The sequence below is a fragment of the Bos grunniens genome, chromosome 5 (genome assembly GCF_055505025.1).
Source record: "Bos grunniens cultivar Pamir isolate PY7600 chromosome 5, Bosgru_T2T1.0, whole genome shotgun sequence".
In the NCBI taxonomy this organism is placed as follows: domain Eukaryota; kingdom Metazoa; phylum Chordata; class Mammalia; order Artiodactyla; family Bovidae; genus Bos; species Bos grunniens.
In genome coordinates this window covers 112,097,190-112,120,157 of record NC_141169.1, presented here as the reverse complement: position 1 = coordinate 112,120,157, position 22,968 = coordinate 112,097,190, and the positions used below count along the sequence as shown (strand labels likewise).

Genomic DNA, 22,968 nt, shown 5'->3' with positions numbered 1-22,968 from the left:
TGATTCAGTTTTTAAAGGCTATACTCCATTTACAGTTATTTATAAAATATTGGCTAGTCTCCATGATGTACGATAAATCCTTGTAGCTTATTTTATACATAACAGTATCTCTTAATCCCTAACCCCTGTATTGCCCCTCTCTGATGGTAACCACAATTATTCTCTGTATCTGTAAATCTGCTTCTTTTCTGTTGTATTTACTAGTTTGTTGCACTTTTTAGACTCCATATTTAACTGATATACAGTATTTGTCTCTGTCTGACTTATTTCACTTAGCATAATACCCTCCAAGGCCATTCATGTTGCTGCAAATGGCAAATTTTCCTTCCTTTTTATGACTGAGTAGTATTCCATTCCAAGACAGATTTAGAAAAGGCAGAGGAACCAGAGATCAAATTGCCAACATCCGCTGGATCATCAAAAAAGCAAGAGAATTCCAGAAAAATATCTACTTCTGCTTTATTGACTACACCAAAGCCTTTGACTATGTGGGTCACAATAAACTGTGGAAAATTCTTAAAGAGATGGGAATACCAGACCACCTGACCTGCCGCCTAAGAAATCTGTATGCAGGTCAAGAAGCAACAGTAAGAACTGGACATGGAACAACAGACTGGTTCCAAATTGGGGAAGGAGTACGTCAAGGCTGTATATTGTCACCCTGCTTATTTAACTTATATGCAGAGTACATCATGTGAAATGCCAGGCTGGATGAAGCACACATTGGAATCCAGATTGCCAGGAAAAATACCAATAACCTCAGATACACAGATGACACCACCCTTACGGCAGAAAAGGAAGAGGAACTAAAGTGTCTCTTTATGAAAGTGAAAGAGGAGAGTGAAAAAGTTGGGTTAAAACTCAACATTCAGAAAACTAAGATCATGGCATCTGGTCCCATCACTTCATGGCAAATAGATGGGGAAACAACGGAAAAAGTGAGAGACTTTATTTTTGGGGGCTCCAACGTCACTGCAGATGGTGACCACAGCCATGAAATTAAAAGACGCTTGCTCCTTGGAAGAAAAGCTATGACCAACCTAGACAGCATATTAAAAAGCAGAGACCTTTGCCAACAAATGTCTAGTCAAAACTATGGTTTTTCCAGTAGTCATGTACAGATTTGAGAGTTGGACTATAAAGAAAGCTGACTGCCCAAGAATTGATGCTTTTGAACTGTGGTGTTGGAGAAGACTTTTGAGAGTCCCTTGGACACCAAGGAGATCCAACCAGCCCATCAGAGAGGAAATCAGTCCTGAGTATTCATTGGAAGGACTGATACTGAACTCTAATACTTTGGCCACCTGATGCAAAGAACTGACTCCTTGGAAAAGACTCTGATACTGGTAAACATTGAAGGCAGCCTGAGAAGGGGACAACAGGGGATGAGATGGTTAGATGGCATCACCAACTTGATGGACATGAGTTTGAGCAGGCTCCAGGAGTTGGTGATGGACAGGGAAGCCTGGTGTGCTGTAGTCCATGGGGTTGCAAAGAGTTGGACACAGCTGAGCAACTGAACCGAACTGAGTATTCCATTGCATATATATACCACATCTTCTTTATCCATTCACCTTTTTTTAAAAAAAAAAGTATATTTATTTATTTGGCTGCGTGGGGGTCTTAGTTGTGGCACGTGGGATCTTCATTGTGGCGTGCAAACTCTTAGTGCAGCATGTGGGGTCCAGTTCCATGACCAGGGATTGAACCCTGGTCCCCTGCATTGGAGGCATAGAATCAGCCACTGGCCCACCAGGGAAGTTCCTATCCATTCATCTGTTGATGGACATCGAGGCTGCCTCCATTTCTTGGCAACTGTAAATGATGCTGCTATGAACACTGGGGTGCATGTATCTTTTCAAGTCAGTGTTTTTGGTTTCCTCAGACATATGCCCAGGAGTGGAACGGCTGGGTCATACGGTAGTTCTATTTTTAGTTTTTTGAGACACCTCCATACTGTTTTCCACAGTAGCTGCACCAATTTACATTCCCATCAAAGGTGTTTGAGGATTCCCTTTTCTTCACATCCTCATCAACATTTGCTATTCGTGTTCTTTTTGATGCTAACTGTTCTGACTGATGTGAGGTGATACCTCACTGTGGTTTTGATGCTAACTGTTCTGACTGATGTGAGGTGATACCTCACTGTGGTTTTGATTTGCATTTCCCTGGTGATTAGTGATGCTAAGTATCTTTTTATGTGCCTGTTGGCCATCTGCATGTCCTGTTTGGGGAAATGTCTATTCAGATCTTCTGCCCATTTTTTAATCTGCGTTTTTTTTTTACAGGATTGTGTGTGTGTGTGTGTGTGTGTGTGTGTGTGTGTGTGTGTTGAGCTGTAAGACCTGTTTACCTATTCTGGGTATTAACCCCTTATCAGCCTTATCAATTGCAAATATTTTCTCCCATTCAGTGGGGCTGTCTTTTTGTTTTGTTTATAATTCCGTGGACTGTTTAGTCCATGAGGTCACAAAGAGTCAGACACGACTGAGCAACTTTCACTTTGGTGTGCCAAAGCTTTCAAGTTTAATTAGGTCTCATTTGTTTATTTTTGCTTTTATTTCCTTTGCTTTAGGAGATAAATCCCCCCAAAATATTGCTAGGATTTATGTCAAAGAGTGTTCTGCTTATATTTTCCTCTATGGGTTTTATGTTTTCTGTATCTATTGTGAGTCTGTTTTTGTATATGGTGTGAAAGAATGCTCTGATTTCATTCATTTATATGTAGCTGTCCAGTTTCCCCAGCATCACTTATTGAAGAGACTGCTTTTTCTCCACTGTATATTCTGCCTCCTTTGTCATAGACTAATTGACCGTAAGTGCATGGGTTTCAGATTCACACTTCATGGGAGGACTGACTCAAAATTTTTTTCCTAAAGGAGTGCATGATCTAAAGTTTGGAGATCACTGGTTCATGACACTGTGTGTTAAGGACTCTGACCCAAATACCCACTACCAGATGAGTGGAGAAGTAAGCTGTGGCACATCCATACAATGGGATATTATTCGGCCACTGAAAGGGGCAGAGTTCTGATACAACTAGAGGAGCCTTGAAACTGATGAAGAAAGAAGTGAAAGAAGCCAGACATGAAAGGTCAGCATTATGATTTCTTTTATGTATTATACCCATAATAGGCAGAACATAGCAAACAGACCAGCGATCACAGCAGCTGGGGAAGTGGGGAATGGGGAGTGACTCCTTAATGGGTATGGGGGGTATTCATGGGGGTAATGAAGAAGTCTCTAAACCAGACAGGCGGCAGTTGTACAACACTGTGAATGCACTAAATGTCACTGAACTGTATACTCTGAAATGGCTTATTGTGGGTAATGTGAATTTTTTTCTGCAATTCAAGAAAAAAAGAAAGGATTGATAGGCTGCGTCCTGGTTCAGCCACGGGCACCGAAGTGGGCGGTGGCGGCCCGTGAGCCACACGTCTGCCAATCCTGACTTAGGAACGTACACGTCACCACAACCCCAGGCCTGTGGAGGCCCCCAGGCTCACAGCTCTGCCCAGTCACAAGCTCCGGTCTTCACAATCACCCCATGGAACAGTGAGGGCGATCCCTACTGCCCCCAACTGCCAGAGGAGGAAAACTGAGGCTCCAAAAGAGAAGGTGGCACTGCTGTCGGGAGAACAGGCTGAATCGGAGCCCAGTTCCCCTCAATCTCAGCCTTAGGCTCTCCTCCACCTGACCAAGCTGGCTCAGCCTCAGGAGGTAGACCCCTAAAGGAGGGGCGACCCTTTATTTCCAGAGACCCAGGGGATCAGCAGGAAAGCAGGCTGTGGGGCCAGAGTGGCAGGTCTGGCGTTCAGGGTCACAGGAGGGGAGAAGCAGGAAGTCCTGACTTCAAAGCAGTCTGTCAGACGGACCCCTGGGCTACTGACACAGCCCAGAGGAGCAAGGCAGACGCCAATGCGAGATGAAGGCGGGCTCTGACAGCCGGCTACCTGGGCCGTGCACTGCACAGCTCCAGGGTCCACCACTCACACAGCCCCTTGGACTGTGACCGAGATCAGTCTAAGACTCCTACCAGAAAACCACCAGGTCGGGAATCTGAGGCCCTGTCTTCAGATTCGGTCACTAGACACCACCGATCCAGCAAAACGGAAGGACAGTAAAAGTCGCTCAGTCGCGTCTGACTCTTTGCAGCCCCATGGACTATACAGTCCATAGAATTCTCCAGGAGTGGGTAGCAGCTTTCTTCTCCAGGGGATCTTCCCAACCCACGGATCGAACCCAGGTCTCCGCATTGCAGGCGGATTCCTTACCAGCTGAACCACAGGGGAAGCCTGAGAATACTGGTGTGGATAGCCTATCCCTTCTCCAGCGGATCTTCCCAACCCAGGAATCGAACCGGGATCTTAAAAGCCTCTTGATTAGAAAGAGACTTCAGACACGAGGAGTCACACAGACCGGATGGATTTAAATCCCAAGCCTGCTCCACATGCTGTGTGGCCTCCAGCAAATGACTTAACCTCTCTGAGCCTCAGCTTGCTGCTGCTAAGATGCTTCAGTCGTGTCCGACTCTGTGCAACCCCACAGACGGCAGCCCACCAGGCTCCCCCGTCCCTGGGATTCTCCAGGCAAGAACACTGGAGTGGGTTGCCATTTCCTTCTCCAATGCATGAAAGTGAAAAGTGAAAGTGAAGTCGCTCAGTCGCATCTGACCCTCAGCGATCCCATGGATTCAGCCTTCTAGGCTCCTCCGTCCATGGGATTTTCCAGGCAAGAGTACTGGAGAGGGGTGCCATTACCTTCTCCGGAGCCTCAGCTTGGTCCTCTGTAAATATCAGTCCAGGGCTGATGGGAGAATGACATCAGCGAGCACCTGGAGCAGAGCGGCCGGGACTTTGTAAGGGTTAACTGCCTTCTCCAGAGGCCCTGGACACTTCCTGACAGACATGCTCCCCGGGGGCTGGAACAAGGGTGGGCCCCCCCCCAAAGCAGGCTTCGAGGAGGTTGTGGGGCGAGGGGAGCAGGTGGGCGGAAGTCTGGGCTTTGGCGACCGCAGAGGAGGAACCATTAAGACAAGCCCTCTTGCGGGAGAAGAGCAGGGCATCGTTAGGGAAGCCAGAGGAAAGTGCTGGCGAGGACGTGTCCCCAAGAGGGGACGAAGGAAGATCAAAACAGCCTCCGAGGGGCCTGGAGGAGCCACAGGCAGAGTGGAAGGAGGGGCCCTCGGGCCAGCTCCCAGCCGCCTGTCCTACAGAGCTCCCCGCCCTCCTCTCCACAGACACGGCCTTGGGAAGGCATTCATCACAGGTCACAGGCTTCTTGGTGCCTTACGTTGGGCTGAGAGGGGGTGTCCAGGGGTGACCACCTCTGTGGAGACACAACTGTCAGGAGCTGACCAGCTCTGGAGGGACAGGAGCAAGGAGGCAAGAGCCTGGGGCACATTAGCCTGGATGCTGAATCTGCCTGGCCCCTTGTCTAGCAGGTGACCCCAGGCCGGTCACTTAACCTCTCGAATCTCGGTTTCCAAGTCTGCACAGTGGGGCGTAACAGTACCCAAACCACTGATGTTCTGTGAGCAATGAGTGAGGTCCTGCATGCAAGGATCAGCCTGTGACCTGGAGTGACCTTGACCTGGAGCATCCAAAAGGTGCCAGACTGACCCTAAACGAGTGGAGTAGATAATGCAGGCCATGACCCATGGGAGGGAAGTGGCAGGGATCAGGGAGGGAGCCCTGAGCACGGATTTCTGAGCTGAGTCAAGAAGGAGCCTAAAGGAGCATCAGGAGGGACAGGAGGAGACAGACTGGGTGAACGGGGGTCACCCAGTGAGCTCTGAGCAGACGCCTGTCTGCAGGGATGTAGGGCCATGGAGATATCTGGGAGAGACGTTCCATGGAGAAGCAGCCCCAAGTGCAAAGGCCCTGGGGCGGGAATGAGTCTGGTGGTTGAAGAGGCTCACAGAGTATAGCTGAAGGGAATGAGCAAGGTGAGGTCACCCAGGGCTTCAAAGGAAAGGCGGAGTTCAGCAGAAGGTGAGTGACTTGATCTGACTTAGGTTTTAAAAAGCATCACCCCGGTGAGGTGGAGAAAAGACTGTGGGTCAAAGGTAAAAGCAGGGGGACCAGCGGGACCATGCAGCACCCAGGTGAGGGATGAGGGGGCAGGGCTGGTGTGGGTCAAGGGATGGGGTGAAGGGGCGGGAGGGGACTGTCCTGTGGAGGGAACGTCACCAGAACCTGCAGACAGAGGCCCACTGCTGGGAGGGGAGGGGGGCCTGGGGGGTCATGCCAGGTGCCCCGGCTGCAGGGCTGGGCCAGGATAGGGAGCCTCCCCAGGCCAGGCTGAGAGTCTGCTGGTCAAGAAACTGAGGCTCCAGGAAGGGAAGAAGTACTGCTAAGAACACACAAGCAGGCCCCTGCAGTCTGCCCACGCTCCCCACAGACATTCTGAGCCCAGGTGAACTCCTCCTTTAGCCGCAGTCTCCCCACCTGACTCAGTGGGCTGCTCAGGATCTCAGTGGGGGTCAGGCCCATAGATGAATCCCAAGCAGGAGTATGTGCAGGGTCAGGATCGGGGAGGGTGGGAGGCAGCCCCCGCTGAAAGCAGGCCCCAGCCTCAGGTTTCTGTTCCACAGTCAGACAGAGGAGGAACCCGGATTCCTCCAGGACCACGATGGGGTTGCAGCGCATGTTCTTGACTCCTTGAGGTCCCTGTCCTTATTCTCATTCTACCCGCGTCCGGGGGGCCTGCCCAGGTCACACGGCTGGTTGGGGTGGATGCAGACTCAAACCTGGGTCTCTCTTGATTCCAAGGCTGGTGCCCTGTGTCGGGCGGCCTCTGGGGTAACCTGCTGAAGCCGGATCTAAGGGGACGGCGAGGTGTACACAGAGCAGCCACCAGAGAACCGGAAATGAAACCCAAATGAAATTTGATACCGGCCACAGCCGCAAAGGCATGGGAGGGAGACGCTCACCCCAAAGAGCAGATCTGCTGCAGGGACTGGAGACAGGTCTGCGGAGGCAGAACCAGCAGCTGGGAAACAAGAGAATATGAGGGTGGGGGCCTTGGGGGGCCCTGGTTACTGGCAGACACAGGAAAAACAACATCCTTCCCTTGCACTAAAGAAAATGTTTTTTAAAAAAAAGCACCAAAGTAAACCGGGCCAAGACACTGTTTTTTTTCACCATCTTTATAATCCAATCCTGTGTCTAAAAAAAAAGAAAACCCAGATTCCAGATGGCATTTAGAGCAGAGCTATGCCAAACTCAGAAAAATAAATCGGCAGGGACCTCAGCATCTCAGGCTCCTGGATTCAGACACACAGAGACAGACTCCAGAACTGCCAGACCCTGCCTGGCCTCACATCTCTTCCCTCCCACCCCACAGTTCAGCCATCCCAGAGAGCCAGTGTGGGCAAAGCCACAGGCTGTTTGACCATTTTACCCCAGCAGTTCCCGCCTCCCGGAACGCCCTTCCCCACCTTTTCCATCAAAGAGGAACAAACTCCTTCACACCCTTCAAGAGCCTGCTGGGAGGTGGCAACTTGCAGCCGCCCTCTGGGACACCCTCTTTCCTAGTCACCCTCCCCGACCCTGACCCTGCACATACTCCTGCTTGGGAGTCATCTATGCGTCTGTCCCCCGCTGAGACACTGAGCCAACCCATAGCCTCCACAGGGGCCCTGCATCCACTGGGAGTGCTTGACAAAAATCATCTTGTTTGATCCCCATCAAAACCTCTAAGGAAAAAACTAAAAACTAAAAACACCCCCCTACACATTAGGAGACGCACACCACGGTATATAAAATAGATCAAATCCTACAGGATAGCACAGGGAACTATATTCAATATCTTGTAATAACCTGTAATGGAAAAGAATCTGAAAAAATCCATAAACATATATGTAAAACCAAATCACTCCGCCGTACACCAGAAACTAACACAACATTATAAATCAACTACACTTCAACAAACAAACAGCAGCAAGAAAACAGCACCCCCCAAAGCAGGTTTACTTAGCCCATTTCACAGAGAGGGAAGTTGAAGCTTATCTGGACTTTGGCCTGCCCATGGCCAGCCCACCCGGAGCACGTCAGTGTGCCTGCCAGCCCCATTCCAGGACGTGAGCCAACCCTTAACCTTCAGCTGCCTCCCCATGAGGAAGTGAATTCCAGACCCCAAACTCTAGGAGCAGGTGAGCCCCAGGAGTGACAGCTGTGTCCCTCGCCTGTCTCCACCCACAGTGCAGGAGGGTCCTGGCCCACTTTCCTCCACGTCTGCACACGGAGCTGGCAGCCTGGGCCTGGACCACTGCCGGGCATCAGGCTAATCTGGGCTTCAGAGAGAGTTGGCCCAGCTGGTGGGGTGGGGTGGGGTGGGGGTGGCAGGGGGAGGTGGGGGCAGAGGTCACTGCTGTTTGCCAGGAACTTCCCAGAGGGCTGGCTTTAAACACTTTTAGGCACCTGCTGAGTCTTCCCCCATAAACTATGGAGAGATGAGGTTGGGAGCCTATACTGCCCACCAGCTTTGCTATTTCCGGATGGCATCTTCTGCCTCACCCTGTACAAGGACGTCTGCTCCCAAACTGGGCAGCTGGGAGGAGTCCCTGGTCCCAGGCCTTACACTGCAAGGCAGCCAGCTGATCTGCTCGCTGGCTCTCCACTTGGCGGTCTGGGCTGCTGTCCACTCCCAGGCCACAATGTTCCACTCCCAGGCCGCAATGTTCCACTCCCAGGCCACAGTGTTGCTGCCTGACCCAGGACTGCCACCTCTCCAGCCTCCTCCAAGCTGGCTCCAGACAGCCGCCAGGGGGCACTCACCACCCCCCAACTCTCATCAGTCCCTCCTGTGCTGTGCTTAGTCGCTAAGTCGTGTCCGACTGTGTGTGACCCTATGGAATGTAGTCCGCCAGGCTCCTCTGTTCACGGGGATTCTCCAGGCCAGAACACTGGAGTGGATTGCCATACCCTCCTCCAGGGGATCTTCAGGACCCAGCAATCGAACCGGGGTCTCCTGCATTGCAGGCAGATTCTTTACCAACAGAACAACCAGGGAAGCCTTCAGTCCCTCCTGGGCTGAGCAAAAAGTCCCTAAGATGGATTCCCAAGGTCCCCCTGCTTGGGCCTCTGGTCTCATCTCTGGTCTCTCCCAGTCTCCAGAGACCTCCATCCATCTGCACACTGACCCCCACTCAGCTGCTCAGACCCCAGAGTGGGCGTGTCCTCAAACCCCATCCAACCTGGCTCGTGGGCCTAGTTCTTCAGCCTTCCCCAAACAACTCTGTTTTCCTCTACGCCCCACACGCTTGTCCAGGCCACCGTCCCCTGTCGCCAGGCGATGACAACAGCTTCCCAGGCCCTGTGTACCACTCCTGCCCCCTGCCCCATCTACTTCACCGCAGCTGCAAAGATCTCTTTAGACATAAGTCAGATTACATCACCCTTTGCCGCATCCCACATCTCCATGGTGAGAGCCCCGTCCCCACCACAACCCCCAGGGTTCCTGCCTTCCGCTCAGCCTCCTTTCCTGCCATTCTCCTCTTGCTCCCTCCTAAGCTCATTCCTGCCTCAGGTCCTTTGCATGGCTGCTTCCTTTGGGATGCCTAGAGTCCCCCGGGTCTTCCAAGCTGGCTCCTGCTGGTTCCTTCTCAATATCCAAATCTCAATACAAGCCACTTCCTCAGAGAAGCCCTCCAGACCTGACTCCCAGTATTTGCCAACACCCCCATTTATTTTCTTGATAACATCACTATGTATTTTCTTTTTCTTATGTATCGATTCCGTTGTTGGGTGTGTGTCTCTGACTCAAACCTAGAGGGAGGGTCGGGAGTGAACAGCAAGCCTGAACAACGGGCAGAGCTGCAGGTAGCACGAGAGTTGAACGAGTATTCTCTCCTTGGCACCTTGGCTTACACACTTCTGACCACAGGGAGCTCACTCCCTAAAAACAGGCTGCCAAGTCCTTTCCCTCAGTGACAGCTGAGCCACCTTCCTGCCAGCATCCCTGTGAAATCTCTGCCTCCTGGGCCTCCAGGGGAAGGATGGATGAAGAAAGGGACAGCCAAGCATCTGAGGGACGAGTCAGGCTGCGAGGGCTCCCTTCCTGGAAATGGGCCCTGCCTCCCCTGGAGTCATGTGAGGAGAAGGGCCTAAGCCAGCACAGCGGCGCGTGACGGGCACCGGGCGGGCACTTGACTTCCTCAAGAGCCTTGTGCAGAGCCGCGGGGCTGAGGTGGGGCGAGCAGGCCCCCTTCTCTCCTCTCTGGCCTGGCTGCCCCCTCTGAAGCCTTGGAAGCAACCTGCGGCGGATTAGGCCGTAATCTTCCTGCAAGCTGTTCCTGTGTGTGCTCTCTGCGGTGGGGGTGGGAGTGGGCTTGCTGGGCAGGGGCCCTGTCCCTGAGGTACTGAGACTCAGTCTGCTGATCCGACGGCGTCCCGTCTTCCCCCTCCTGTGGCTGCATAACCTCAGCAGGGCAGGGACCCCCCTTAGACATGGGGAAACTGAGACCCACTCGCCCTGAAGACTGGAGACTTGAATGGAGAACGTGGGTAGGAGGAGAGTGGGGCAGGGAAGTTCCCAGCTTCATTCACCCACATGTGAGCCCCGACGGGATGCCAGGCGCCGTCTAGCACTGGGGACGTGACTGTGGCCTGATAGACACGGTCCCTGCCCCCTAGAACTCACATCACCATGTGGTACCTCTCGGCCTCGACCTCCACCCCTGCCATTCCTTCTGCCTAGAACATCCCCCCTCCGCCTGGCTGGCCCCATCGCTCCAGCCCGTCCCGGGCCTGAGTGAGTGTCCCCTCGTCCCCTCACTCTAGGTCTTGCGCTCACCTCCAGATCTTAAGTGGTTTCTCCGCTGCATTTCCCTCTGCTAGACTGTGAGCCTCGCACAGACAGGGCACATTAAAGAGGAGGCCAGAGTCCTGCGGCTGCTGGAACCACCAGGAGGAAGTACAAACCCCTCATGGGCCAGATGCAGCCGAGAGAGCCATTAATGATGACTGGCCGTGGGATCTGGCCACGTGAAGGGCAGAGATGATCTTGACAAGGTGGAGGGGTGAGGGCAAGGGCCTGAACGGGGCACACATGTGAGAGAAAACCAGAGAGGAACACCGGGGACAGTGACCACAGCCAAACCTTCGAACCAGAGAACTGGGCGAGGGGGTGGAAAGAACACACGTTTGTAAGCTGACGGGAGAGAGCCAGAGTGGAGGATGGAGGCGAGAGTGGAGGGAAGGAGGGAAGGAGGAAGAGAGGGAACTCGAGTCCTTGAACTCGAGTCCTTGAGCAGGTGACAGTGTGGATCTGGTGAACCCTGCAAGGCTGGCCTTGGCCGCCGGAACAGGAGAGAGCCTGGGGGAGGGCGGGTGTGCGGAGGCCGAGGGTGGATGGCAGCAGGACTTTGCCAGGTGAGCGCAGCAGCGACGCAGGAAGGCTAGAGCCCAGAGCAGGTGGGTGAGACCACCCTGGAGCCCAAGCTGGAGAGGGGCACAGGGAGGATGCGGCAAGGGCCGGGGCACCATGGGAGGGTCCCGGGTCAAGGACATAAGGGAGAGAGCTGGAAAGACGGGAGGGGTGGGGAGGGGCAGGGAGGGGTGGACACCTGAGTTCTCGCCAGGAACGACAGCCTGAACCAGGGTATGCCCGGTGAGAGCGGCTGAGGCGGAGAGGAAGAGGCCAGGCAGAGAGAAGGGTCACAGAAGCGGGGAGCTGCAGAGACCAGGAAGGCAGGCAGGACGGTGCTGGGGCGGGCGGGCAGGCATGACACGGAGTCTCTGCATTTTCGAGGGACAGGGGAAGTGACCCGGGAGGGGCGGGCTGGGCCACAGTGAGGGCAGTGACTGGTCTGGAGCTGGCCTGAGATTCCAAGCTGGGGGAGAAAGGTCTGCAAGCAGCCTCAGGAGCCAGGAGGACTCTGCCCCATCTCCAGGCTGGGTGGAGGGAGGGCATGAAGCAAAGAGAAGCCCCCACTGAGAAGGCGGCCCGTGCTGGGGGAAGCAGGGCCAGGGCGGGACCAGGTTACCCTGCAATTTTAAGGAAGGGGTCAGGGGGTATTCAGAAAAGGGCCGGAGATCAGACCATGTCCTCTTGACCCCTGGACCCTGAGCTGTTTGAGGAGCCCGGGAAGGTTGGGGCTCCTGGATGCTTGATTTCTAAACAGCCTGGGCCTGACAGCCTGGGACTGTCCTAGCCAAAAGGCCACCCCTTCCCCGCGGTGCCCCTCCCCCATGCATCTTCCCCAGCAGAGGGGGCGTGAGCACGATTTCCTCCTGGGTGGGAGGGCTTCCCCAGAAACATGGGGAGGGCTTGGGCCACCCTGCCAGCTCCAGCTGACACCGTCCAGCTCACACGGTTCTGGCCCTAGGGCCAGGCCCGCTCTGCAGACCCCCACAAAGCATTGTGGGTGGCAGGGGGAGGTTGACATCACTTCTTCAAACACTTACTGGTCTCAAAGTTCCCGCCTGCAATGTACTAGGAGCAAGAGGTGGGTTCTTTGAGGGTGGAAGGGCTGGGAACTCACCAGCCCAACCTGAGTCTCCTGTTCCCATCCGACAGATGGGGAAACTGAGACCCCATCTTGGCCTGTTACTCAAGTCACACCGCCCGTCACAGTCGGAGTGGGCGCAGAACGTGGCCTCAGGCCTTGGGCCCCAGACACTCCTGACGCCCGGCCTGGCCTCCCCTCCTACCAGACAGCTGGTTCTTCCGGTGGAGGTGCCAACGCGGCTCCCGTGCCAGTTCTACCATCTGCCCTCTCCCTTCCCCACCCCCTCCTCCTGGCTTTTCCTTCTCTCCGCTCTCCCTCCCCCAGGCTTCGTTCGTTCTCCCCAGGCTCAGGCCCGCCTAACAGCTCTGCACAAGTGGCCGTGTGGGACTCCCCATGTGGCTGGGGACTCCCCAAAGCAGGAAGCAGGGGCCACGTCCTGAAAGTCTGGTGCAGGCTGCAATCTCACTTAAAGTGGGGGGGGGAGGGATGAAACCCACTGGACAGGGATGTCACGTGCCCAGAGGAGCAGATTGGGTGGCAGGCCCGTTATACGTCCATTTTCACAAACCGAGTCAGGTACCCCCTGGAGCCCGAGTACCCCAATCCCATGCTACTGATGAGGCTGGGACTTTCCCAGGTCCCCTTCTGGCGGCTCTGTGGTTGAAGCCAAACCCAAGACTCCTCAAGCTCCTGCATGGTCCCAGGACGCAAGATGCCCAAGACACACGCAGAAACCTACCAGCCCTCTCCTGACCCCCTCCTAGGCCTGAGAGTGATGGGACCAGCCAGTCACAGGTCAGCCACAGGCGAGGAAGATTTCAAGACCTTCAGCGATAAATGCCAAAGGAGCCCCGGACCCAGCTCCCTGGGTAAGTGGCAGGGCCTTGCCTGGTGCTGGAAGAGGACAGGTTGGACCATTCCACACATTTCCTGCTGGGCCGCCTTCCCCCAGAACCCTCCCTAAGTCACACCTCCACCCTGACCCAAAGTCACACCTCCCACTGCAGGGAAGCTTCCAAAACACGCCTCTTTTCTCTTTCTCGGCCTGAACTCCCTCTCTGAGGCTCTCCGTGGCTCTCAGCTGAGGCTCAGCTCATGAAACTGGCATCCAAGGCTTGCCCTGGGCTGCCCACCTGCCTGCCCCCATGCCCGTGGACCAACTTCTCACTCTCACGCACACACCCAGCGTCCCCAGGAGCTCAGCATTGTTTCTGAAGCCCACTCAGACCTGCTGTTCCTCCCACCTGGAATATAAACTTCCCCCGCCTTCTTTATCAGGCTCAGCTCAGGAATCATGCCCCGAGGCAGAGGTAGCCACTCTGCATTGGATCTCCTTGACACATTCCAAGCCTTCTGGATGGCTCCTGCCGATTCAATTTTGTTCTCACTGGACGAGAGGACTGCTGGTGGGACATACAGGCAGGCACCCAGCAGGGATTTGGTGTTTGTGGAACGAATGAGCGCCAGAGCTGGCCACAGGCTCTGTCACCACCCCGGACCCATTTTACCCACTGCCACACTGCAGGCTCCAGAATTTCTAGGCAGGACAGGGAGGGCAAATGGTTGGGAAGAGAGACAAGGGGGTCTCATTTGGAAGGCGCTGCCTTTGCAAAGCAAACTCAGCTTTTTTTTGGCCATGTCCATGGCATGTAGGATCTCTGTTCCCCAACCAGGAATCGAATCTGCACTCCCTGTACTGGAAGCACCGAGTCTTAACCACTGGACCTCCAGGGATATCCTGCCAACTCAGCTTTCAGACTCAGTGTTTGCTTGCATGACTGAAGGAATCTGATAAAAATGAGGGTGTAAAAGTGCTCCCTCAAGCCACTCCTTGACGCCACCGCAATTCAGGGAAGCCACGGGTGGTACACTGAATGTGGACCCAAGCGGGCTGGGTTGAAACTGCGGCTCTGACAGTCCCAGGCCCAGTCTCTGTCTCCAGCCAGCGGACAAGTCTCTCCAGCCTGCCCCTTACTTCTGTCACAGCAGGAAAGATGTCCCACTCTACTTACAGCATCCTGGGTGTTATAAGCCAAAGCCCTTAAGAGATCAACTCTGAAAATACCAATACCTCAAACAGTTTATTGTTTAATTTGTGCCAAAACAGAGCATTAATCTGGAAAGAAAAAGAAAACCTCTCATTCATCGGCGCCAATATTTTTTTCCCCATGGGTCATTTCAATGCTCTAAAAGTAAAGATGTACATTTCAAATAGAAGGAGGGCCTTCATATGAAATCAGCTAGCTCCCTGCTAAAACTCCTTTGGTCTCACCTGGCTCTGGACAAAGAAAGGGGTCACTGACAGGCTGCAGGATCAGAGCCGGATTGGGCATCTCTGACGGGGAGACAGAGGCACAGGGGGTGGCCACGGCTGGTGCCAGACCTCCTGTTCCCCCAGCCAGCACAGAGGAGGCAGCTCTGAGCTCTACCTGCTCTACCTGAACTTCACCTTGCCCAGGTCAGGAAGGATCCAAGTTGGAATCTGCCAGAGGACTCATCAGCTCCCTCCCTACCTTAACCCTCAGGGTCAATTTCTCAATCCCTGTGGTGAGTAATCACCCTCACATGTTGGGGGAGGGGGCGAGCTAGGGGAGTGTAAGGTGAACAGGGGTGGAGAGAAGCTGAGAAAGCCTCAGTCATGAGATCAGGGGGTCCTGTGGGCCTGGGGGCTCGGGTTCTAGGGTAGGTCCAGGTTTGGCGACTCCCTGAAGCTTACGTGCTTTGGGGGCCCACTTTCAAATAAATAACAGAAATAACAAAGATCTTTCTTTTACAGATTTTTACAAAATCAAGAGCCCATGTGCTCTCAATGCTAGGGCCCCTCCAGGGCTGCGAGAAGGGTCTGGGGAACACAGGAATCCTGGACAGAGTGACCGGCCATCTTGTCTGTCTGGGACAGGGCTGCTCCCAGGATATGGGACTTCCTGTGTAGAAGGCAGGCAAGTTCTGGCAAACCAGGGCAAATCGGTGATGGATGCTCAGACTCCATTAGCTCAAAGGTGAAGCTTAAGACCTGCCAGACTCTGTGGGGAGCAGAAGGAACACGAGGGCAAAGGACAGGTCGACACATGTGTCCACGACATGACACCACGTGTCTTTGAGAAAGACTGGAAGGAGACAGAGGCCCTTCTTATGAGGTGGGATCACATGGGCTTTTCTTCCTTTTTTTGTGGTAAGATACATACAGTATTGGAATAGAAAATGGCAAGTCCAATAACCTTGCCTGGAAAACCCTACGGACAGAGAAGCCATGCTGGGCTGCAGTCCATGCGGTCACGAACTCAGACACGACTGAGCACACACACACGTAACATGAAATGTACCACCTTAACCATTTTTAAGTGTGCAGATCAGTGGTGCTAAGTACATATATGTCACGGTACAATCATCACAAGTGGCTTGGCAGGTATTACTTCTAATGATCAGGAAAAAACCTATGTACATTTTTTAAAGTGTCAGTCAGCCTGTATCAGACGCCTCTGCTCACGCAAAGGTAGTGAGCAGGGCTGGGAGGCTGTGGGGGCCTTTGGAGTATTGGATGGGGGGATGGACCCAGCATCCCCCCATCCAATACTCCAAAGGATAAGGATGACCCTTATCTTTCCCCAGTCTGAGATCCCAGCATTCCAAATGCTTCCTGATCCAGGGGAAGCACTGTGCTTTGGAGACAGGAAGATTTGGGTTCAAATCCTCTCCATTTGCCACTGCGATGCTCAGTAACCCTGGGCCTCTCTGAACCTCGGATGCCTCAAGTGCGTTTCCGGGGGAAATAGGTGAGCAATCGTGAGTACAGTCCTGCACACAGTAGGTGCTTAGTGACTTTTTCTCTCTTCTGCTTGGAAGGTCCTCCCTGTGCTTGGATGTGCTCGCCTGTCAACCCTCCTCATCCTTCCAGGCCCAATTTGACATCACCTTCTCCAAGAAGCTTCTCTGATTTCTCCCCGAGCGCTCCCAGCCTCTCTGCCTGGGGGTGCCTGGCTCACTCCCCAGCAGGACCGGAGGCTCCTTGGCACTAAAGGGCTGTGTCTGAGTCATGCCACCTTCCCTCCGGGCCTAGCCGACTCAATAAAGCTTCGCTAAATGAAGCCATCACCAGCAGAAGTGACCCAGGCAGACAAAACGCCCACACCCCCTCACAAAGCCGGTGACTTCACCCTCCCAGGCCAGCGGCCCAGAGGCCAGGTGAGGGAAGCAGAGCACAGAGCCGGCCCACCTGGTCAGGCAGGTGTCCCCCAGAGCTGCACTGGATTTGCCAGGGTCTCTGCAGAGCTGGAGATGACACGGATGAATGAACTCGGCACCACAAACCCTCCAAGATGTACCCCTGGGGTGCCTGGCCATGTGCCATCACCGGGCTTCCCTGCCCCTGGAGAGCTCCCCATCTAGGGGGCACTTGAGAAGCCTGGAGTGTAAATGTGGCCATGACGCTTCCTGTGGCACCAGAGGCAGGTTTGAACGTTTTCAGACAAAGCAAAGGTAAATAGCTCCTTTTTCCTCTGGGAGGCCAGAGATAAACACCCAAGCAGTCCCACCCATCACACGCTAATATGGCCCTGAAAATCCAGGAAGTGAGGGAGCTTGAGTATGCCTTGGCCACAGCTGGCTTTAGGTGTACCCCCTGGGGTGGCTGGTAGGGCCCCTGCCCAGTGTCCCCAATCCAGGCACTTTTAACCTAGGCCCACAGGCAGGGGCCCCAGGCCTGCAGAGGCGAGACCCTCTAGTGAGTAGGCCTGGGCAACCCAAGGGAGCCCCAGATACCCCTCTCCAGAGAGGGGCAGGCCTCCTTTCCGTGGGGGTGCCTCCCAGGCCATGTGAACCCTTCACCCTGTGCTGGTCCTGTCCCATCCTCTCCCTGACCCCAGCTTTGAACAGGGGACCCCCCACTCAGTTCTCTGCACTGGGGTATTCTGCCCTCACCAGGCTGGAGGTCCAGATCGGGCCTCTCTGCCCTTCTCTGTGGGCAGGGGTCCTTTCTCCGGCTCCCACCCCTCGCTGCTGGGGCATCCAGGTGTATTCAGGAAATACCCCAGCCCAAGGAGGTCTCAAGGAGGCTCCTCCCATCTCGCCACAAATAGGGAAACAGAGGCAAGCCAGAGGAGGTGACGCTGCCCACCTCGGAATTTAACTACTCGTTTCCCGTGAACATGTCTCGGGTGGCTTCCACCCCAAGGTCACGCTGCGGAAAGGCAGTTCCCGGTGGAAGCCCGGAATCCGGCTCCCGCCGCGTTGCTCCACACTGTCCAGGTTAAGCCACAAAAACCCGGTTTCCTGCCCTCTCCTCCTTGAACGTCCGTGGCAAGCGCGCTGCACCCCGCGAGACGATCCACGCCCTGATTCACCACCCCCCACTCTCAAAAACAAGGCCACCTGGTGATTCACAGACACACACCCCCCCACTCAAAAAAAAAAAAAGCCACCTGAAACCAGTGTTTGGTCCCACGGTCGCCAGTCCGCCGAAGCGGCCGCACGCAGCCCGAGCCGTGAGGTGCCTGGTCGCGGCCTGGAGGTCACCGCGACGTGGGGGAGAGCAAGTAGTAGGGTCACCGGGAGGCCAGGGGTGGGGGCGCAGGAAAGCCTCCGCGAGCGCTGGGCACCCCCGTCCGGGGGCTCGGAAAGGAAGGAGGGACGAGCGCCAGGATCCCGGCCGGACGGCTCCCCACCAGCGGCCGCGCCCGGGTCCCCCGGGGCCCCGGGGGGAGTTGGCGTCCGTCCGGGAGCTCGGCCCTTGCCCGCGCCCCCCACCCCGAGTCCAGCCGGGTCACCCGGCCGTCCTTACCCAGGACACGACGCGCAGGATGGTGTGAGGCTGCCGGACCAGGGTGTAGGGGTCGAAGGCGCCCCCGGCTTTGCCAGCTCCGTACGCACCCCCTTCCATCGTGGCTGCACCCGCGCGGTGCCCCCCGTTCGGCGCGCGCCGCCGGCCCGTGCGCGTGCGCGGCGCCCCCGCCCCCTCCCCTGCTCGCGCCACCTGCTTGGCCGAGGGTTCCCGCGAGGGGGCGCTGTGCGCGGAGGGAGCTGGGCGGGCGCGGGGGTGGGCCTCGCGCGCCCTAGATCGCGGGGGCGCGGGTTCTGCGGTCCCGGCGGAGGGCGCGCTCGTCGCCGGCGTGGTGACCTCTTTGCTAAGTAGAGGGGGCGGGGGGACGAGGAGGGGCTGTGTGTGTGCAGCAAACGCAGGACTTGTCGCCGCCCCCCCGGACCGGGCAGCCCTGCGTCCATCACTGCCCCTCCGAGCCTACGCAGCTCTGGAATGAAACCACCTTCGTTACTTGTTTGCTGGTTTCCTGGCGATCTGCCTTGCCCCCAATATAATGAGCGAGGAGGGACCGCCTTTGTCCTCCTTATGGGGTGCTTGGGACACAGGAGGTGCCGCAGGAAGACTTTTCGAATGAATGAACCGCGAATGAATAACCCTTCTCTCGAGAGCCTTCTGAAGCACAGCCCTCCACCCTCCGCCACCTCCTAGCCTTCCACCTTGCTTTTACGCTCGCTGCTCACGTCCTGTGTGTCCTCCACTCCCAGCCTGGAGGGGTCAGCGATACTTGGCTCAGAAGCAAAGGCGGAAGAAGAGCAATAAATTCTTTTGGAGAGGTCCTACCTACCCCCACCCTACCAGCAGGCTTCCCAGGTAGCTCAGTGGTAAAGTATCTGCCTGCCATTTCAGGAGATGACGGTTCAATCCCTGGGCCAGGAAGATCCTCTAGAGGAGGAAAGGCAACTTGCTCCAGTACTCTTTCCTGGAAGATTCCATGGACGGAGGAGCCTGGCGGTCTACACCCCATGGGGTTGCAAAGTGTGGGACAGAACTGGGGGTGCAGGAACGCCAGCCCACCATCATACTATGCATCCAGTAATTATTATTATTTGTTCATTGTCTTCCTCTGCTAGTGTGTGGATTTTGTCTACTTTGTTCACTGCTGTAACCAAGGGCCTGGCACACAGTTCAGTTGCTCAGTCCTGTCTGACTCTGCGACCCCATGGACTGCAGCACACCAGGCCTCCCTGTCCACCACCACCTCCCAGAGCCTGCTCAAACTCTTGTCCATCGCATAGGTGATGCCATCCAGCCATCTCATCCTCTGTCGTCCCCTTCTCATGCTGCCCTCGATCTTTCCCAGCATCAGGGTCTTTACCAAGGAGTCAGTTCTTCGTATCAGATGGCCAAAGTATTGGAGTTTAAGCTTCAGCATCATTCCTTCCAATGAACATCATTACTGATCTCCTTTAGGATGGACTGGTTGGATCTCCTTGCAGTCCAAGAGACTCTCAAGAGTCTCCTCCAACACCACCGTTCAAAAGCATCAATTATTTGGCGCTCAGCTTTCTTTATAGTCCAACTCTCACATCCATACATGACTACTGGAAAAACCATAGCCTTGACTAGATGGACCTTTGTTGGCAAAGTAAAGTCTCTGCTTTTTAATATGCTGTCTAGGTTGGTCATAGCTTTTTTTCCAAGGAGCAAGCATCTTTTAACCTCATGGCTGCAGTTACCATCTGCAGTGATTTTGAAGCCCAAGAAAATAAGGTCTGTCACTGTTTCCATTGTTTCCCCATCTACTTGCCATGAAGTGATGGGACTGGATGCCATGATCTTTGTTTTCTGAATGTTGAGCTTTAAGCCAACTTTTTCACTCTCCTCTTTCACTTTCATCAAGAGACTCTTTAGTTGTTCTTCACTTTCTGCCATAAGGATGGTATCATCTGCATATCTGAGGTTATTGATATTTCTCCCGGCAATCTTGATTTCAGCTTGTGCTTCATCCAGCCTGGCATTTCTCATGATGTACTCTGCGTATAAGTTAAATAAGCAGGGTGACAATATACAGCATTGACGTACTCCTTTCCTGATTTGGAACCAGTCTGTTGTTCCATGTCCAGTTCTAACTATTACTTCTTGACCTGCATACAGATTTCTCAGGAGTCAGGTAAGGTGGTCTGGTATTCCCATCTCTTTAAGAATTTTCCACAGTTTTTTGTGACAGTAGGTGCTCAGTAAACAGACCCTAGTCCCCATCACCCCATCGCTGCTTGACCTAGAGCTCCGGGTATCATGGAAACAGAGGCTGGATGGAAAACTGTTCACTGCAGTGAGGATGATGGCCTTCAAAGTCTGGCTGTTAGGATGACTCATAGTCCCCAGGGCCTCCATGTCCCCACTGGTTCCAGGAGGTGGTTGGATAAGGGTATCTCTCTGCAGGGGGCCTTTGTTGTCCCGGTGATGACAGAATACCTTGAATTCTGTGATGACAGGACACCAGATCTGTGCAGAGGAAACGTGGTGGGTGTGAGGGCACCTCTTATAAACATTTCATACACAAATATCCATCTTAGACTCTGTTTATTGATTCTTATGTTAACTCTGCAACAGGCCCTGAGCTAGGGCTTTGCATACGTTATCTCATTTAATACAGCGATCGTATTCTATGGTTGTATGAAACTTCTAAGAGAAAACAAAATTTTTTGTGACTTTGGGTTAGTCAAAGAGTTCTTAGATGTATTACCTAATGCATGATCCATAAAAGAAAACAATCAATGGGTTAGATTTCATCAAAATTCAGAACACTCATCAAAAGACCTTGTTCAAAGAATGACTGAAAAGGCAAACCACAGTCTGGGAGAAAATATTTGCAAAGCATATTTATGACAAAGCATTTGTGTCCTAAATATATAAAGGACTCTAAAAAGTCAATTGTAAGAAAACAATCTTTTAAAAAAAATGGGCAAAAGATTTTAACAGACACACTTCACCAAAGAAGATATACAGATGGCAAATAAGCACATGAAAAGATGCTCAACATCATTAGTCACTAGGGAAATGCAAATTAAAACCAGAATGAGATACTGTACTTTCACACACCTATTAAAATAGCTAACATTTTTAAAATTTGACAATTTTGAGTGCTAATGAGGATTTAGAACAACTGGAACATCTGTACATTGCTGGTGAAAATACAAAATGGTGCAGCCATTTAGGGAGACAATCTAGCAGCTTCTTATATAATTAACTACACATCTGCCATATGACCTTGCAACTCCTCTCCTAGATATTGATCCTGGAGGAATGAGAAGCTATGTTCACACAAAACCCTGTACAGGAATGTTTATGGAAGTTCCACTGGGAATAGCTGAAACCCGAAAATGACCCAAATGCTCCTTAACTGTAGATTGTATAAACAAATTGTGGAACAACATAAAATGGAATATTACTCAGGAATCAAAAGGAATGAACAATTAGCACACTCAACCACAAGAGACTACAGGCTGTGTGAGTTCCTTCATGTGACATTCTTGGGAAAGCAAAACTATAGGAACAAAAAACAGACCAGTGGTTGACAGGGGCTGGGAGTGAGGTGGGGTGTGTGTGTGTGCGCACGCGCGCGCGTGTGTGTGTGTGTGTGTAGGGTTTACTACTAAGAAGCACAGGGAAATTTGGGAGGATGATGGAATCATTCTATATCTTGTCTGGGGTGATGGTTACACAATTGACCATATATGTTTGTCAAATTTTGCAAAAATGTCCATAAACAGGGTGATTTTCAATGTGTTTAAGTTATTCCTATATTTTTTTTATGGAGAGAAAAGTGACGAAGGTTGATGGTCTGAATCCGTGAATAATATTCAGATCAGTGAGCCATGCTCATTTATTTATTCAATAAATATTTATTTGAAGCCTACCTTGCATTAGGCTTGTTGCTAGGCATAGGGCCATAAGTGTGAAGAGTTTAGAGACTGTCCCTAGCCCTTCCAGCAGTAAGGTTTGATCACACTAATGAAAAAAAATCTCAGCAAGGGTAGTATTTAGGAACCGGAGCTTCAGACTGAGACATTCTTGGGTGGGCATCCTGGCTCCCCCGACCCTCCACTCACTGTGTGACCTTGGACAAATGGCTTCAACTCTCTGTGCCTGTTTGCTCATCTGAAAACTGGAAATAAGCTTAGTGCCTATCCCTGAGGATTACCGCCAGGATTAAATGAGAGAACTTACAAAATGTGCTTGGAATAGTGCCTGACACAAAGGCTTTTAGCCTCCCCAGCCCCGTTGGTCTTCAAGATAGGCGTGTACGACAGGGTAGGTAGGTATTTTCTTAAGCCCTAAATGGGGGTAGCTTCCTGACTTACCTAGGAACCTCTACGTTTTACCTATCGTCGCAGGTCATAGAAACAGCTTCCTCTTCTACTGTCTGTATTTATGTGTTCTGCATTAGCAGCAAAGCCGAAGGAGGAAGTCCGGTTGTCCTTTGTAGGTCAAGCTTTTGCAAGCCTAGAGCTGCCTTGTTGTGTCCGGACATTCGAGTTCCCAGCCCAGACCGAGCTGTAACCTGCCTTTGCTCCTTCTCTCCTGCCCCCTGGAGGCTACTTTAGTATTGCAGGTGTTAGGTCTGTTTTCTCTGAATGTGGAGTTGCCTGGGCAAAAAATGCATTCATTGTGTTTGAGTGGATGAACCAAAGCCTAATGATAATGTTAAAAATTTGCCAAAGGTACCTTTCTGGAGAGTTGTTTGGCAGTGTCTTTC

General features: G+C 53.2%; 1 protein-coding gene and 1 long non-coding RNA gene across 5 annotated transcripts in view; both read right to left on the bottom strand.

The window, feature by feature from the left end:
- The window catches only part of SYNGR1 (synaptogyrin 1), a 30,375-nt gene extending 12,012 nt beyond the window's left edge, over positions 1 to 18,363 (bottom strand). For all 4 annotated transcript variants that reach the window (XM_086402915.1, XM_086402916.1, XM_086402918.1 and 1 more), the window contains exon 1: positions 18,231 to 18,363. In XM_086402915.1, coding sequence (XP_086259041.1) covers positions 18,231 to 18,329 — 99 coding nt within the window. In that variant the 5' untranslated portion in view covers positions 18,330 to 18,363. The remainder of the gene's footprint in view (positions 1 to 18,230) is intronic.
- Positions 18,364 to 19,288: 925 nt separating this feature from the next.
- On the bottom strand, positions 19,289 to 22,768 carry LOC147373098 (uncharacterized). The gene is made up of 2 exons (XR_015164522.1): positions 22,574 to 22,768; positions 19,289 to 20,714 (listed from the first exon to the last, which is right to left on the bottom strand). It is a non-coding gene; the product is annotated as an uncharacterized LOC147373098 (long non-coding RNA).
- Positions 22,769 to 22,968: the final 200 nt, after the last annotated feature.